The sequence below is a fragment of the Peromyscus eremicus genome, chromosome 18, assembly GCF_949786415.1.
Source record: "Peromyscus eremicus chromosome 18, PerEre_H2_v1, whole genome shotgun sequence".
Classification (NCBI taxonomy): Eukaryota; Metazoa; Chordata; class Mammalia; order Rodentia; family Cricetidae; genus Peromyscus; species Peromyscus eremicus.
Genome location: NC_081434.1, coordinates 29,856,159 through 29,874,923, shown reverse-complemented (window position 1 = coordinate 29,874,923; position 18,765 = coordinate 29,856,159). Strand labels below are relative to the sequence as shown.

The 18,765-nt window shown below is 37.0% G+C and overlaps 1 protein-coding gene across 1 annotated transcript; it reads left to right on the top strand.

Annotated features, from left to right (window-relative positions):
* The first annotated feature begins 11,073 nt into the window (after positions 1-11,073).
* Positions 11,074-18,151, top strand: Lum (lumican). The gene is made up of 3 exons (XM_059245449.1): positions 11,074-11,366; positions 13,671-14,553; positions 17,333-18,151. The coding sequence occupies exons 2-3, from the start codon at positions 13,692-13,694 to the stop codon at positions 17,485-17,487; spliced, it is 1,017 nt and encodes a 338-aa protein (XP_059101432.1). The 5' UTR covers positions 11,074-11,366; positions 13,671-13,691; the 3' UTR covers positions 17,488-18,151.
* The last annotated feature ends 614 nt before the right edge of the window (positions 18,152-18,765 follow it).

Genomic DNA, 18,765 nt, shown 5'->3' with positions numbered 1-18,765 from the left:
GGGATATGTTTTAACAATTGGGACATATAATAGCTGAATGACTCTACTAAAAGTCACATCTCTACCCACCTTCCTTCCTGGATATTAAAACACAAAAAATAAAATGTCAAATTCTCAAACGATGGTATGGATTATGAAATTTCATATGTATGTTCATAATTAGTATTTTTAAAAAGTATCAATAAGTACATTTGAAGTCCTTGATATAGAACAGCAAAATTTCCTCTAAATTCGAAGTAAGCATACACACACACACACACACACACACACACACACACACACACACACACACGAGAAGAACCAATCCCACAAGGAAACATTGTAGTCTGAATCAGCTTTTCAAAGATGCCCACATTTTAATTCTCAGGTGTCGTGAACATGTTACATCCTCCACCAAGCAGGAATTAAGCTAGGTGGTGGGAAAAGGATGACACGATTGACTCTAAAATTTGAGTTGATCCTGAATTATCTGGGTAAGCCCAATGCAATCACAGGACCCTTAAACAAAGAAGAGGGGGAAGGTGGAAGGCTTCTTGTCAAAGTGGCCGATGGAAGGAAGCCTCCCTGGCTACAGTGTGTGCCAGAGCTGAGGAATCAGGTTGGTAGCAGGAAGTTGAAAGAAATGGGTTTTCTCTCTCACTTTTAAATTAACTAAATTTATTCACTTGTTTTACATCCAGACCTGAGTTTCCTTTTCCTCCCCTCCTCCCATTCCCTCCCCTGGACCTTCATCCCTGCCCCACATCCTCTCCTCCTGTTCTTTCAGAGAGGGGCAGCCCTACCTTGGTATCAGCGAAGCACGGTATATCAAGTTGTGGTAAGACAAGGCACCTCCCCTTGTATGAAGGCTGGGCAAGGCAATCCAGTATGAGGAATAGGTTCCCAAAAGCTTTAGAAATACATATTTGACAGAATTCTGTTTGACAGATATACTGACTTTTAACCCACCCACAGAAATTCATTTCGGATTTTTTGGGGGGGTTTTCAGAGCCAAAAGATAGTACTTTTTTTGTTTTTCACACTAATAAATCTGTGGCAATTTGTTGCAGGAATGGTAGGATGCACAGGGGCTCTCCTGAAATCTTGTCCTCTTCCCTCACTATGCTCTAGGCATGCTATACTGGGTTCTTTACTATGGAGCCACCGCTGAAGCACAGATGTGATCATAAGCAAGAGAACAATGATGGGCATGTGGTTGACACAAGACTCAAGGCTGCAGACTCATGAGTTTCTGTAGACAGCCTCAGGAACCAGTCAATAAAGAAACCCAGAGGGTTAACAGAGCAATGAAACAGACCCCCACAGCTAGGCCTTACCCAATTTCTGTCCGCTAGAAATGTTAACTCAGCGTCATGATTCCCAAATTCCATCTTATAGAAGGAAATGCTGAAATTATTGAAACAAGTAGCTCTAAAGTAATTTTACATCTTGAAAGTGAGCTTAAATACAGGTGAAAAAAAATGTCAATTGGCCTAAACTTCCTACCACCTACAGTTCAAGGAAGAAAGAGCATGTTAAAAAAAATGAAAATAAAAGCTATTTAGAGTTTCTGGATAAACATCCAATGTTAGACAACATAAACAGGATAACTACTCTGGAATTCACTAGCTTCCAGGTTCCTGAGCACATAACTGAACAGTGGAAGTGTTCTAGAAAATCCTGATACTTTATAAATCTTTACCTAATCTTGTGTTATTTGTGGAGAGAATAGGTAAGTTCCCCAGCCCATGTGAGGACAGTCTGAATCTCCTCCATTGTACTTACGTATTTTTCATCAGAAAATAAATAATAAGGCAGATTCTCTCTCTGTAAAGAAAAACTGAAAATACAACACACTGTAAAGTGCTTATCAGTTGTGTCTACAAGCACAAGAGACTTGAATCTCATGTTCTTAGGAAGTGATAATTTTAACAATGCAAAGCAGGGATGCCTGTCATATTCAGCCTAAGACTTTCAAACTTGGCATTATGGGATTTCATGCCACACATAAAGATAAAAATCAACCAACCAACAAACAACAAAAAAAAAAGAACATAATTTACATGCACCTCCCAATTACTTTAGTCACTTAGAACATTTGTTAAAAATGTAAATATCTTGGCCACTCACATTCAGCCTGAAACTTTAAAGGAAATTTCTGGATATCCACCTTTATAAAAGCACATTGCCTTTCCTCAAAATCTGAGATATTGCCAATCATAGCTAAAGAAATGAAAAACATTGTTTTTCCGAAAAAAATATGTATTTAAATAAGCAAACTGTTGCCAGGATTAGCACAATTTAGCCACAGAGCTTTCTCATTGGAAAGTTTAGAAGAAATTTTATGGACATCAAGGTAATTCCACTGTTGTACAAAGGAAAACATTAGGATTGGGTTGGAACATGAGAAGTTTGGGTACATATGCACAACCATGTTCCACACAAGGCACAAGGGAGGCTTAGAAACATTAGTGTTTTCAATACTGAGATAATTATTGTAAAAACATCATTGTGGCTTATGAATAAGTCAACTATAACTTGTATTTTAAAACCCCAGAGCTATTTTCTGAAATTCCTCTCAGAAGTGTAGAGGCAACCACATAACTCTGGAAAAGCATATTATCTAAAGTATATTAACGAATACATTTTATAACACAAACTTGCTCTTGCCAGTACAGAAAGCAGGGTGTCTGGATTGATAGCTGCATATTCAGTTCTATTAACATTATTTACCCAAATTCTTTGCACTAAAATCGTAAGAACTATCCAGTGTTGGGACAAACCAATCCATTTCTAGTGGAAACTATTTGATGACCAGTCAACATTATGTCATTTTTCAAACATGCTCTGTGGTTTGGGTGATGAAAACACATGGGAGAAGTAGCCATGTCTTTAGAACTTGATACTTTTATGAGGATGTACCTATTAGACTCCTTGGAAAAAACATTCATTTGTAAGCAGATTTGAAAGTGTTTTAACTTAGACATTAATCATGCAGGGTTAGTCTCTTGGAAGATGTTGGGTTCTGAACCATCATAGATGCCTTCTGAAGAAAAATAGATTGATTTCTATATCCCAGTGCCTCCACAAACGTTCTATTTGTGTATCCAACCATGAAAATCAGTCAGTTTCCCTTGGACCTTTATAGAGCTTCCTTCTGCCTGGGGTGGTCTGGACTTTTCTCTCAGGGCAAACTTCAGCTCACTCTTTCCCCAAAACCTTTTCCTTGTCTTCCTTACATTGTATAAAATCTCCTCCTGGGACAAAGGAGTGGAGCTGACCTGTTCTTTGTCTCAGAGGATGACTTCTTTCTCCTGGGAAAGATATGGTCATGTGGTAGCAAAACTGCATTCATTTGCACACGTTTCAGCTAAGCTTTGTGTTTCTCAGGTTAGAGAATTGCTCTAGGTGTTCACATATGGACTGATGAATGAATGATCAGCTTTTCATTCAAGAGACACATCAGAATTTTGAAAGATAACTGGAACTCATTGCATTAGTTACTTTTTTATCTGTAATGAAATACCTGAAGAAACCACTTGCATTCAGAAAGGCTTATGTTGACTCTTCCTTACTGAGACTTTCAACCCATCTTGGCAGGGAAAGTTAGGAAGAGTAACTCTGTCCATGGCAGTGGGATGGAGACAGTGAATCCAGAGAGTAAAGCAAGAACCAGAAGTGGGTAGAAGCTCCAAAGGTCTACCCCTAGTTTCTGAATTCTAACAGCTAGGCCCCACTTTCTAAAAACTACCATCCTCAAAACAGTACCACATTCAAGGAGATTGATGTTCAGGACATGAGCCTGGGAGAATATTTCAGAGTGAAAACATAACACCCACAAATTGTGATGATTATTACTTGAATGGCTTGTTGGGAAGCAACACCATTGTGTTTGGGAGACTTGATTAGAGTTGAATCTTCAGAAGGGATTAATGTGCTTATTGCAGGGCTCTAGTCAGTTCTTAGGAGAGAGGTTTGTTGTAGACTGTGTTCACCTCATGTCCTTAGCCTCTTGAGCATGTTACACCATTATATCAGCTTTGTTTTGACCTAGCCAAGGGAGTACTTACTGGAGACTGAGTAGTAAAGACTGCCAAAACTTGAACTTTTAGCTTCCAGGACTTTAAGGAAACATTTTTTATCATAAAGTATATATCATCAGTTATTTTGTTACAGTAGTAGAAACCAAAGATACTTAGTGAGCATCGTATCTTAACATCTTATTAAAGAATTGAATATTTACTCTCTTGACTGAGTAGCTGAGAACTATGCTTCACTTACAAATTACCATAAAGTAAAACAATAGTAAGTTGAACCATGATAGAAAATTCTGAGTGTTCTCCTTAGTTGCTTCATTACTTTATTGCATACTGTTTACAACAATTCACAATTTCACAAGATATTTATTTTTAATATATAAATGTTAACATAATTATTAAGCATACATTTGTAAATTTCATTGAATTATACTGTGGTTTAGCTTAAAATATACCACAATATGTTACAGTGTTCTCAGTACTTTTGCATATCAGTTCATCTGATCCTACAATAAACATCCTCATGTTAGAGGTCATTGGCCATATCAGGGAAAGGGGGTGAGATAGAAAGGGAAGAAGAGAGAGAGAGAGAGAGAGAGAGAGAGAGAGAGAGAGAGAGAGAGACACTGTGGAGTAATCCTCTTGTACACTGTAAAGATTTGTCACTCAAATTAGTTTAATAAAATGCTGATTGGCCAGTAGCCAGGCAGGAAGTATAGCCCAGGCTTCCAAACTAAGAATGTTGGGAAGAGGTAGGGCAGAGTCAAGAGTCATCAGCCAGATTCAGAAGAAGCAAGATGAAAATGCCATACTGAGAAAAGGTACCAAGCCACCAAGTCACATGGCTAAACATAGATAAGAATTATGGGTTATTCTAGTGTAAGAGCTGGTTAGTAATAAGCCTGAGCTACCGGTCAAACATTTATAAGTAATATTAAGCTTCTAAGTGGTTATTTGGGAGCCGGTGGGTGGGAGAGAAACCTCTGGTTACACACACACACACACACACACACAGAGAGAGAGAGAGAGAGAGAGAGAGAGAGAGAGAGAGAGAGAAGACAGAGAGACAGAGAATCCTTCAACACAAAGGGCAGAGGAGACAATGAAGACTCACTTCAGGGAATCTACTGTCCCAGTGCTCTGTGTCTTTCAAGCATGCTGAAGTGAGGTCCTTGTTTTTTGTTTTTTGTTTTTTTTTGGTTTGTTTTTTTTTTTGTTTCTCTGTGTAGCTTTGTGCCTTCCCTGGAACTCGCTCTGTAGACCAGGCTGGCCTCGAACTCACAAAGATCCGCCTGCCTCTGCCTCCCGAGTGCTGGGACTAAAGGCGTGCGCCACCACCGCCCGGCTAGTGAGGTCCTTGGTAACAGCTGTACCTACTCTTTGTAACCCTTCCTGTAAGAAGGCCTCAGACATCCATCTGCATGAAGAACTCACAACTAAGCTTTGTCATCAGTCACTAAGTCCTTTACTTTTAAGCTGGATGCTAAACCTGATTTTTGCTTTATATTTTGAGATAGTGTTTAATTAATTTCTCTAGGTTGACCTGGGACTTACTCTACAGTCCAGGTTGAATTTGAACTTGTGATCTTCAGCTTCCCTAGTAGCTGAGTTAACCAGCCCTGTGTTGTCAGGCATTGGTTGTAATGTAGTTTTACACACACACACACACACACACACACACACACACACACACATACACACACACAAACACACAAGACACACACACACACACACACACACACGGGGGGGGGTTAGAATAATGTATTTGACAAGTGCATTCTCAAAAACCAGGTATATCTTCCAAAATGAAAAATGACAGTTTTTGATAATTTTTGGTTTTCTAACCCAAAATCAGAATTTTGGAAATACAAGCATGTAATATTTAACTCCATTATTTGATTTGCTTTCAGTTCTTTTCTTTCCATTTCATCTGTACTTGATATACTTTTGGTTTTGTGTTGAAAATAACAATACTCACCACCACTTATTAAGTTTTCATGTTTATTTGGAAAATCCTGCTTGGATTTACCAAAGGGTAGCGCTGTGGGATGGTCCTTCTTCTGCTGTGAATGTGTGTTGCTGTCATTGGTTAATAATAAAGCTCTTTGGCCTATGGCAAGGCAAGATAAGGTTAGGCAAGAGAATCAAACTGAGGACTGGGATGAAAGTAGAGTCAGGAAGATATGAGCCAGCTGCCCCAGAAGCAAGATACCAAAGGGCCAGTAAAGCCAATGCCATGTGACAATACATAGATAGATAGAAATGGGTTAATTTAAATGTAAGCACTAGCTAGGAATAAGCCTGAGCCATCAGCCGAGCATTCTGTAATTAATATATATGCCTCTGTGTGTTTGTTTGGGACCAGACAGTCAGGACAGAAAACTCTGCCTCCTTTTACAGGGTAGTAGTACATTTACTGTCAAGTAAATATCTGTATGGAGTGGTATTTTCCTCATGTGCATCAGTCAATGTAAAGTGTCACAATGGCTTTGACATGGAGGCTGATAAAAGGACCCATCTTTCTTATAAAGGAATATCTGATCAAGATTTACATCTTGTAACAGAGTCCTTATGTACTTCACACTTCTAATGAAGTATTTTTTCAATGCAAGTGTTTTCATAAAATGCTGTTCATATTAACAGGGAATGGATCCGTTACTGCCATCTTAATGCATGATTTAGTCATGTCTCCATTTTCATTTTGCATGCCAGCATCTGACAAATGGACTCCTCATACATCTCTGTAGTTCTCAAACTGTCAATGACTTTTAAAGAATATAGTATGTCCTTTGGTTAGGACTCCCAGTTTTTGAGAAGGATGGTTCAGACAGAGAACAATTAGTAAATGTGTTGAAGTAGAAATGGAGTTTTGAACAACGGAATCAGAATGACTGAGTGCTAGGAGAGATAGGAAGGAAGGTGTCATCAGGGACTTCGTCCCCAGTTAGATCCTTTCACTCTTACCACCCTAAAATTAAAGATTCATAAAGACAAATTAAGTTCCACATGTGAGAGTAGATATGGAGTATCTATCTTTTCTGCCTGGATTATTGCAACTGGATTGTCCAGTTCTATCCATTTTGGTGAAAACTGAGAGATGCCATTCTCATTTATGGCTTAATATAATATTCAAGTATATATTTAAAACAATAGTTAGAATCCAGACACAATCCAGAAGGATTAAATACTGGTGCTCCACAGTACAGTGGTGACTACATTTCTCTCTCTCTCTCTCTCTCTCTCTCTCTCTCTCTCTCTCTCTCTCTCTCTCTCTCTCACACACACACACACACACACACACACACACACACACACCTTAAAAAAAAGTCTAGACTGTAGGAGATCAAGTGGTCAGCATAATAAAGAAATGATAAGGAGGCCTGGCTGGTGGTGAGTGCCTTTAGTCAGAGTACTTCAGAGGCAGAGAAAGACAGATCTCTGCAGTTTCAAGGCTAGCTTGATCTACATGAGATGTTCTATCTGGGCATGTAATTCTGATAAAGCCATATGGTCACTGTGCACCATAGATAAATGTTGAAGTATCATATTGGATTCCATTTAACATGTGTAATTATTTTCTATTCAATCATAATAAAAATTGATTTTTAAAGTGTGACAAGAGAGGAGATAAGAATCACTATGAATTCAAGACAAGCTGGCCTACATAGCAAGTTCCAGGCAACTCAGAGATACCTAATGAGATCCTATCTCAAACAAACAGATAAACAAAACCTTCTCTTTTTGACAGCTTATATATTTCTAGAGAATGGTTGGTTTCATCTGCTTTTCCACTGAAGTCTTCTAGAACTACATTTTCAGTTCAACAATGAGCAGGACCTCCCACCAGAACTTTTATGACAAAGGAGTGACCTGACTGTGTTCACCTTGGGACTTTGAGTCCAGGCAAATGACATAGTTACCACCTTCCTCAGAATACTTGCTGGTTTCAGGGAATAGGGGACCTGGTGGTCAGGATGCAGGGTGGCCTTCATTCTGTCAGTCTGTGTTCAAATTCAGCCCTCATCACTCACTGTCACACATCCTGTGAATCTCTACTTTCCAAGAGTTCTGAAGGGCAGATGCTAATGTGCCTCTTGTGATGCTCAGGGGAACTAGCCCTTGGCCACCATTTTGACTTAAAATTCATCATGCTTAGTCTTTCTGCTTATTTTCATCAGATATTAATACATTTTTAGTTTTGAGAATATGATCATAACACATTATAAGAATTTATGTGAAATCTAAGATAAACATAACAATTCTGAGAAAATGTGGTGTAGTGTGAACACCTTATAAAAAATGATGGCAGGGGATAAAAGATGGCTTAGCCACTAAGAACACTGCTGTTTTTGTAGAGGACTGGACTTTTGTCTCTAACACCTACAGTTAATATGCTCAAAGTCACCTATATCTCCAGCTTCACACATTCAAAGCTTCATTCTGGCCTCAATGGGCATCCAAACACAGATGCATGTGCTAAACACAGCCACACACTCCCACTCACACACACATAAATGAAAATAAATCTTTAAAAAGTGATTTCCTCTTCATTGACCTAGGAAATATGCTTGTGAAATGTACATCTTATTTGCCCACAGTTTTATTAAAGTTTATTTTATTTTTTATTCTGTATTTTTTTGAGATCTATATATTCTAGATTGGGCTTCTGAAACTTTTTCATCTGAAAACATAGACAAGCACTTCTAGAAATACCTCAGATTCATTACACGTTTGATTTTGAACACATTTTTGGGTGATACATGTTCAGAAATCTGTGACTGTTGCCACATTTTTACAACATTTGGCATTCGTCACAGGGTTGTAACCAGAGTTTAAGAGCAGTGTGCTAGTTATCCTCTGTCAGATGAATACCTGGCACGTACTTTTCCTCATTCTGTGGACCTTCATTTCACTCTGTTAATTGCTTCCTTGGCTGTGCAGAAGCCTTTTAATTTATGCAAGTCCATTAGTCAATTCTGGGTATTACTTCCAGCACTATCGGAATCTACGAGAAAGTTATGACTTATGACTGTTTCTCAAAGTGTTGTCTGTCAAGAGCTGAACAGATATCAGAAAAATGACCTAATTCATGAGGGAGGTTTACTCAGCCATACGATGTCATTTTCAGAAAAATGAATGGCATTGGAGATGATCATGCTAAGTGAAATAAGCCATCGCCAGGAAGACAAGTATTACATTCTTTTATATATGGAATTCAAATTTTTAAGCATATAAGAATATACATATTTATGCAATGCATATACAACATGAAAATAGAAGAAAGACTATTTTTAGAGAAGGTGGCCAGTGGGAGCGGGGAAGGATGAGAGAAATTAATGGAGAATGAATATTATATTCATTGTATATATGGATGAAATTATCACAATAAAACCCATAATATCTACAATTAGTTAAATTTTAAAATGAAATCATTAAATTAATTATGCTCATATGAAAAATTTTATTTAAAAGCATATGTTGACCATATTAGCTTTGCAGACCAAAATCAAATATGATTCATTTAAAATCTATTAGAAATAAAAATACATTCTTTGCTTTATAAAGAAAAGTCTTAAGGCATAAACAGACGATAGATAAAAGAAGATCCAAGATTCTAAAATTTGAAACACATACAGATAATGTTTACAGTTGTCAAATGTCTTATTGCAAAGTCATTTGATTCTACTTGGTCTTTCTATTTGTCTTTTTCTAATAACTTGTTCATTTCCTTTAAACCTGACACCTCCCCACAATATTCTTATAATAATGATAATAGTACTAGTAATAGTAATAATATTACATTTATAAATCTTTCAACTCTGTCAGCTTTACACACAAGAGCAAAAACATCTTTCGTCCTTCAACAGTTGTAATGAGCATAAAGCATTTATTCTAGCATTTTCTAGACGAGTAAGGTCTTGATCGAGGAAATTAACTTTCCTTGGGTCTCACTATTAAAATATGAAAAATATGATATGGACTCAGGTTTTTGTTTTTTGTTATGTTGAGAAAGGGTCTCATGAGTCATAGGCTGGACTCAAATTCATTGTGTAGCTGAGGATTACCCTGAATTCCTGATCCTCCTGCCTCTACCTTCAGAGTGCAGGAATTAACGGTGTGTATCGTTACTCCTGGTGTAATATGTGGTGCTGAGAGTTGAACCCAGGGCTTTATGAATGACAGGCAAACCTTTACCAAGTAAGTGATGCAAGATATTTCTGAAAGAAATTATTTCTATTGTAGCAACATATGTTGAAGCATCTTGCTCTAAGAGTTTCCATACGTATGAGAAAACAAACATTTTTGAATAAAAAAGACCCTACAGATACAGCTGATATAATTAAATAATTAGAGAGTTAAGGGATTGAATACATTGCTCATTTATGTAAGTACACACAGAAAGTGACTTGGAAAGATCTATCAAGCCAGGCTTTTGGAGCAACCACAATTTTGGGTCCCTTCCACCTTGGAAAAAAGCCAGGAGCATGCAGTGACAAAATGAAAGATTAGTGACTTGTGATATTTTTAGGATATATTTATGCTTTCTTAGTTGTCTTGTTTTTTTGGCTTTAAGCTATAGAATATTATCTGCAAGTAGGATTTTGAGTGAGTTCCTGAGGGAAATCCATAAATGAGAAACAGGTCAGACATTGCTGAGTGGTTCCAGATCTGAGGAACATAAAAGAGATTCCTCAGCCTGAGAAGTGAAATGTTCATGCTATCACTTGTATCAAAGTGTATGTGAAAACACTGTTCATAGCAGAGAAATGAATTTATCCTGAGGACAAGAGGCAAGGTGGTCCAAGTGAATCAAATACACAATCCAAGAGAGATGGATGAAAAAGATTCAATTCCTTTAAATTTGCTCATTTGCATTTTTCTGAGATCCTTTGCTCTGCTCATGATTTATGAGTTCTTTACATGAGCACAATAGTTGGCTGAACAGATCACACTTAACTGCAGCCACACACGCAGAAGTCCAGAAGTTTATAGTAGAAACATTTCTCACACAAAATTGCCTCATGTGCAGCAGGCTCAATTCTTAGGGGATTTGATCCAGTTAAGTACATCTTTCTCTCTCCTCTCCCCTTCCATAGGGTAGGATCTGTTCTGCCCACCTGCATTTCGTTAGAGAGCAGAGTGTTCACATGCTACACCACAAGAACCTACCATGACACAATCCATCCAGAGACTGGCGTGACTGGGCTGGTCCCCCCCACCCTCCTCAGCTCTTGTATCACTGAGAGTCTGGCAGCCAGTTCCACCCTGACAGAGTTCACAGCATATATTAGTGGATCCTTGTTCTCAGTGTGTCTGTTTAAGGAATTAACGGAAGCAGTGTCGAGTAAGGTAAGTGCTGTTTTAACTATAGCCCAGGGGATGCTGACTCTTTGGGACAGTGTTTAATTTTAACAGAAACAGAAAAAAAAAAAATCTAGAGAAATTTTGCCAATTTGCTATTCAACGTCAGGTTTGAACATTTATTTTTACATTTTACTTAATAGGTTCTTCCATCATTTATGGATAATTTCACAGTGTGTGCCGGATTGATTGGCAAGGGGAATTTAAAATGTTCCAAGGTCACAGTGAGAAAATAGTTAAACTAGACATTCAAAAAGTACAGAAATTAAAATGCTAACCATTTTTGCTGATTAACTACATATGCTTACATTGTTGAAACCTAGTATTGGAGCAGAGAAAGGTCATTGCTACCAGCATCCAACAGATTTTGCAATAAAATATGTTGTTACAGGTTACAATAAAGATTCTGTGTTATAAAACATTAGCTGAATGACTAGATATTTGTATGGATTGATTTTTCATGTTTTGCTAATTTTAAAGATTTGTGGTTTGGGATGTACACCTTAAGGAACATGTTTTAAAGAAATTCTGGGAAACATTTTTCTTTTTTGCAAAGAGCTTTTCTTTTATGGCCACAGTTATTTAAAAAACATGAGTGAAAGTACAGTGTGGACTTTCTTTCACAGTGGAGGCACTGTATGTTTACAAGCTCATTTTGAATTCAGAGTGTTAGCTTTTACTTTGCCAAAACTTTGGAAGAAATTTTTGATACTATGCCTATTTAATTAAAAAAAGTCAAAACTTACAAATGAATCAATAAAACATTATGCATCATTAATGTGTTAAAAAAAAGTATGAGGAATTCTATTACTATGCCTGTGTTCCTAGTGCTTAGCTATGGGCAAATTCTGTCTACTATATTAAAGACTTTCATCAGAATCATGGGGGGGGGCATAATTTATTAGCACTGTGACTATATTCCATGTTAGAATTTTAAGTGTTTCTTTTGTAAAATCTTCTTCAGTGTTTCATTTGATGAAGTCTGTTAGGATTCTAAGCTATATATTTAAAATGCATGGTCTCCCAACTCCTGCTTATTCCAACCTACCTGATGCAAAAGCTTGTCTCATACTATTTACATAAAATATCACACAATGTCTTTGATTTGAGTATGAATTCTCTTCACATCATCTCTCTCGAAGGAATATCGACTTTTCTGTAATGTGTTCTCTGAATACCAACTCTTATATTCCAACTTACTTTTATTCTGCTAGCTTTTCTCTGAAAGCTGAAACATTGTTGACTGCCCTCTTAGAATCATGTTACATAAAAATAACTACCAGGAAACATTTTGAATTTACACTCTCAACTTATCTTATACACAGTTCATGACGCCATCATTGCTATTGCTATTATTATCGTTGTTGCTGTTATTTTTGTCTCTCTCATTCTCTCTTCTCTCCTACTTCCACTTTGTAAAGACACTAAACTTTGGATTAGCAAATCATATCACCTTACACTTTGGTTCAAAGAAGATATACTTTTAATGTATTGAAAAGGGAAAAGAACTTAATTTTTAAAAGTTGGAAACAAACTATTTTTCTGTAGCTGGGATCCTTTTGGGTTTAGGTTTAAAAGCCAAGACTGTTTGACATTTTTCTGTTGGGTAAACATTTGTTCTTCTAAAATTAATTTACTAAATGGTAGCTTCGCAGTACCGTTTTGCAGTGGGTTTTAAAGCATGGAATGTTAAGCTGCAAATAATGTAAATATCCACCTAAGAATCCACCACCCCCATTCCTCTGAATCCACAACCATAACAAGGCCCTTTGAAAGGAATGTGCTTATGGCCTCTTTGACTTCACAGGCAGCTAGAGCTGCTGCCTTCAGGAAAAAACACAGACTGCTCCTGTTCCCAGCTAGGATCTTTCTAATGAGGCGCCTTAACAATGTTGATGGCAGAGTGCAGTGAGGAATTTACAGTGGTCTTCTAATTTTCATTTCTTCTGGTTTAGAGAAATGTCCTTAAGTAGGGTTCTGACATGGTTTTTAGATGGGAGCCACCTCCTAATTAAGGGAGGACCAGAAGCAAGGGCTAAAGGGGTTATGTTAGCCATACCCAGAAGGGGGCGCATGTGTACTTACCTGAAACCTGCTTCCTCCTAAAGGTGTAAACACAACACACCCCGATCCTTATGCTTAAATATAAAAGTTTAAATGGCAGTGAAGACACTGCTTTAAGAGGCATTGAAAATGAAATAACAAAATGAACTTTGTTGATGAATTTAACGTAAGTCAAACTTTTTTTTGGAGTTATATTATTTCATAATAATTTGTTTCCACTTTATTTAGGATTCAAAGCACTTACTGAACATGAATCTATGTGCATTTGCTCTTCTCCTGGCGTTAGCCAGTGGTGCCAGTGGCCATTACTATGATTATGACGCCCCTCTCTTTATGTATGGGCAATTCTCACCCAACTGTGCACCAGAATGCAACTGTCCCCACAACTACCCAACCGCCATGTACTGTGATGATCTGAAGCTGAAAAGTGTCCCCATGGTGCCCCCTGGCATCCAGTACCTTTACCTGAGGAACAACCAGATCGATCATATCGATGAAAAGGCTTTTGAGAACGTAACCGATCTGCAGTGGCTCATTCTAGACCACAACCTTCTAGAAAACTCCAAGATAAAAGGAAGAGTTTTCTCCAAGCTGAAACAGCTGAAGAAATTGCACATAAACTACAACAACCTGACAGAGTCGGTGGGTCCACTGCCAAAGTCCCTGCAGGACCTGCAGCTCACTAACAATAAAATCAGCAAGCTCGGCTCCTTCGAAGGGCTGGCCAACCTGACCTTCATTCACCTTCAATACAACCAGCTCAAAGAGGATGCTGTGTCCGCCGCTCTGAAAGGTCTGAAATCACTAGAGTACCTTGACTTGAGCTTCAATCAGATCTCCAAGATTCCTTCTGGCCTCCCAGCATCTCTGCTCACTCTCTACCTAGACAATAATAAGATCACTAACATCCCCGAGGAGTATTTCAAGCGCTTTACTGGGCTGCAGTACCTACGTTTATCTCACAATCAACTGGCTGATAGTGGAATACCTGGAAATTCGTTTAACATATCATCCCTTCTCGAACTGGATCTCTCCTATAATAAGCTTAAAAGCATACCAAATGTTAATGAAAATCTTGAAAACTTTTACCTGGAGGTCAATGAACTCGAAAGTAAGTATAAAGCTGCCCCTGTGTTTGATTGCTATATCAGGTGTGAAAATACTGAAGCGTCACAACATATTTAAGAATGAATTAAAAGAACAACAAAACTCAAACACGGAACTCTAGCTCCGTCACACACTGAGTTCTTCCTAGCTGTTCCTCAGGGTGTCAAGACCAAGAGCAGTTAAAGTCATAGAGTCTTACATTAAAGTTTTCAGAATTTAATATTTGAGAGTAATTGACATGGCTGCTTTAGCTCTTCATATTTATCTGTTATTGCTTAGTTTGTTCCTGATGTAGATTTATGTGCTTCCTTTATTATTTGGCAAGGTTCGACTGTGGAAAGGAAGACAAAAGTTCAGAAGCAATATAGGAAGCACAGGCTCTCCAGCATCCTCCCAGAGTGTGTCGCAGACCACACATCTATAGTCCCATCTTCTCCAACCTCTTGAGAGTCTGTGTGTTTCCCTGTTAACGTGGCCAACACCACCTCTCTTCCCTGGCATGGTGTATGTGATCTTCACAGTATTTTCCTGAGGATTCAAAGGAATATTGAGTGGAAAGATGTTGATGAAGATTTCAAATATCTATTTATTTAAAAATATCCTTATAGAGTCCTTCCCTTTTGTCCAGCCCTTCGCTTACCCACAGTCATACCTTCTCTTCACATGCTGCCACATTTTATTTTTTTATTTATCTCTGTGATGGAGCTGGACTTGATACAGGCTTCCATTCTCCTTGGCTTACTTCAGTTTAGACAGTATGGAATTAGACATGAAATTAAAATATTCCATCCCAACCTGACCACATAGTAAGAGTTTGGGACAGGAATGTATTAGTTTGCTAATACATGAAAAATTCAGGTGGGAAACACCATTTTATATAGAAAACAATTATATACAAGTTGAAATTATATATCTATTTAAATTGAACTTGTTTATCTAATGAAAAGTTAACTTCCCTTGTGATGATAAACACATTGCTATCAGAAAAATTATATGGGACATTATGACTACATTGCAATCTTTCCATGATTTCCATAATGTAGCTCCTGGGTTGCATATTCTCATGAAGGAGACAGTGACTGATAACATGAGCACAATGCTCTCTGTTTCATTTTTAAAGCCACCAAAGCAAGGTTTGGAACTGTTTGACTGACTGTCACATTATATACGGTTCAGGCTATCACATTTCTATTAGCACAATAGTTTATAAAGTTTACTATGTGACAAGTCATGTTCTTTCATTTTTCTAAGTAATAATTACATTTACTAATTGCAATTATCTGAGTCTAAATCAGGTTCTTCACACTGAATACTACATTTAGTGAGAAACGTTAATGACATGTAAAGGCACGTTCTTCAGTACCTATGGAAACCTGGTTCTCAAACTGCCTCGCATTCAAAACTCAAAAGTTTATTATATAAATGGTACAACAGTTTCATGTAACCTTATGCATATCCTCCCTTGTACATTAAATCATCTATAGATTAATTATGATGCTCAACAAAAAGAAGATGCTATTTGTTTAGCCATGTGCTATATGCTCAGGGCCAAAAGCAATTACAACTTTTTGCATTACTTATATATGCAAATTTAAAAATATTTTGCCTGTGAGTCATCACATCTGAAAATGAGTAACATGGACCCCCCCCAAAAAAAATACAGTGTTGCAATATATAACCACAAACTATTATCCCTATTCTAGTCATGTGACTAAGAGTTAGATTAAATCAGTCTTATCTTCTTCACGTTAAGTGATTTGAGAATAAGCAATAGGTTAAAAAGAACATATCAGTGATTGTTGAGTGTATTATGTGTGTTATGCTGTGAGGTGCTTTGAACAATTCAATAATATTAATGCAGCTCACTGAAAGCAATACATTATACCAGACCGAGGGGGCAGCAGAGAGTTCCAAGTTCCCAAACTATGTAGCAGAGATAGCATCCAAACACAGGCCTAAAGTCATCTTCTTTCATTGTATTGTACTTTCTCAGAGATGGGTATTGTAGAAAGAAAGAACATGGAGTTACACTGCAATGTACTGTAAATAAGCACCATAAAAGAATGGAGTTCTTCTATGGAGAGTGTTTGAGTTTTCCTTGTCATTGCTAACTAGACTTTGAGCATGAAAGAAAACTAAGGGCGAGACAAGGTCAAGTTCCAATTAACCAGGGTAAACATGGGTAGTTCTAGTAAAGCTCTTGGTTTCTATTAAAATACTAGTATGAGTTTTGGTTCATGATAGCTTCTCAACCACCAAGCAACACTGGCTACACATTCTGTGATTTGGTTTATGCCTTGGAGTTTTGATTCTCAGCCATCGTGTATGGTTGATGGAAAATTCTTTAGTGATCATGTAGTCAAATCTATCATTTTCAGCTGGAAATACCAAGGATGTGAGTTTTTCATTGATGTGGTTATTCATACAATTCATAGTTCTTCAGGTCAGACTGAACATTTTAAGACAGTTCTTACTAATTCATATTAGTTGAATGCATGTCTAAGCCTTATTATCAAAGTTAAATAAATAAATTCTATTTTTGGAGAAGTTTCCTTGAGCCTCCTGATTTATCCTTATTAGTGCTTATTAAATATTGCTGTGCCACTTTAGTAGCCTGAAATATAAGCTCAGTGGTCTTTCTTTCACAGATACATAGTAAAGATGGCTTTCTACATGGGATATCCTATCTAATAACAAATCAGTCAGAGGGTATTTTCTTTAAATAATAATTTCAAGATCATACAATGAAATATGATTGATCTTTTTTATTCTTCCATCCACAGAGTTTGAAGTCAAGAGTTTCTGTAAGATCCTGGGACCACTATCTTACTCCAAGATCAAGCATTTGCGCTTGGATGGCAATCCCCTCACCCAAAGCAGTCTACCCCCTGACATGTATGAGTGTCTACGTGTAGCAAATGAAATCACTGTTAATTAACATTTTCTAATCACTGTTAATTAACAATACATGGAAGTATGTTCTGGAGCAATACTTCATGGTTAGGTAATTTGGGGATGTGTGTAAAGTTTTCACAATATTCTTTTGTTGTTGTTGCTATTACTTCATGGATTTTAATTAATGAAGGAAATGTTTTGTGAACATTTACCACTTTTTAATAAAAGATGAAAAGCAGGCCTATTTCATCGTGAGGACAGACACACAAATACATTAAACCTAGTTCTTTATTTGTAAGTTTAGTGTTTTCTAAATCTCTATGTTCAAATGGTTCGAAGCCTTTTTACTGATTGCATGGAAATCAGCCAAGTTTTTATGGTCCCTACAATTTAATTTAATGACCTCAAAAACAGGAAATAAATATGCATAGATGTTTATCCTAATACAAATATGTTCAAATCTTGATATGTTCAAATTTGTTTTGCTGAAATATAGATTCTGTATTGTGAGACCAGTAATTTTGCAGTGTACAAAAAAATTATGAAGCTACATCCACTAAAGAAATGTTTTTAGTACTAAACATTTGCATAGTTACTTAATGAAACTTTTCTTGAATCATTTTTCTCTGTCATGTGTATGTTTCTTTTTGATTATTTGCATGTTACAATTAACAAGCTAATAGCAAAATAAAACATTGCAAATGGCATCATGGTGTTAATTCTTGTGAAAATCATATCTCTTATAAAACACATAAAGGGATCCAGTCACATTCTAAGAGAGCAGTAGTCTGTAATATCTTACTTGTGTGATCATAGAATTTCCCACACTTTGGTTGATTCTAGCATCCTCATGCAATGAATTACTAAACCAATTTAATAAAACGCAGTTAGAACTTATATCTTCCTGGATATTGCTGATATTTCCATTTTTTTCTCAAGTACGTACATTGCAACCCCACTGAAGGAGGTGTGGAGAATCTTAGTAGTCACTGCTGAATTCTTAAATGAGAAGGGTGAGATACAAATGACCAATAAACTTAAAATAGTCTGAAAAAATATTCTAAAATGGAAGTTATTATGTCCTTAATCCATTGTATTTGAAATATAGGTATTAATTTTATACATCAATGATAACAGATTTCAGTGTTGCGTAGTATGGGATTCCATGGTTGTTCACATCAGTAAATAGTAGTAAATGTCATTAAAGAAAGTAACCTCTTCTGCCCAGTAAATATTAAGGTTTTTGTTGCTGTTGTTGTTTTCTTTCTTTGCATTCAGAATCTTTACCATTATTTTAATATAATTAGATATTTTTATTCTT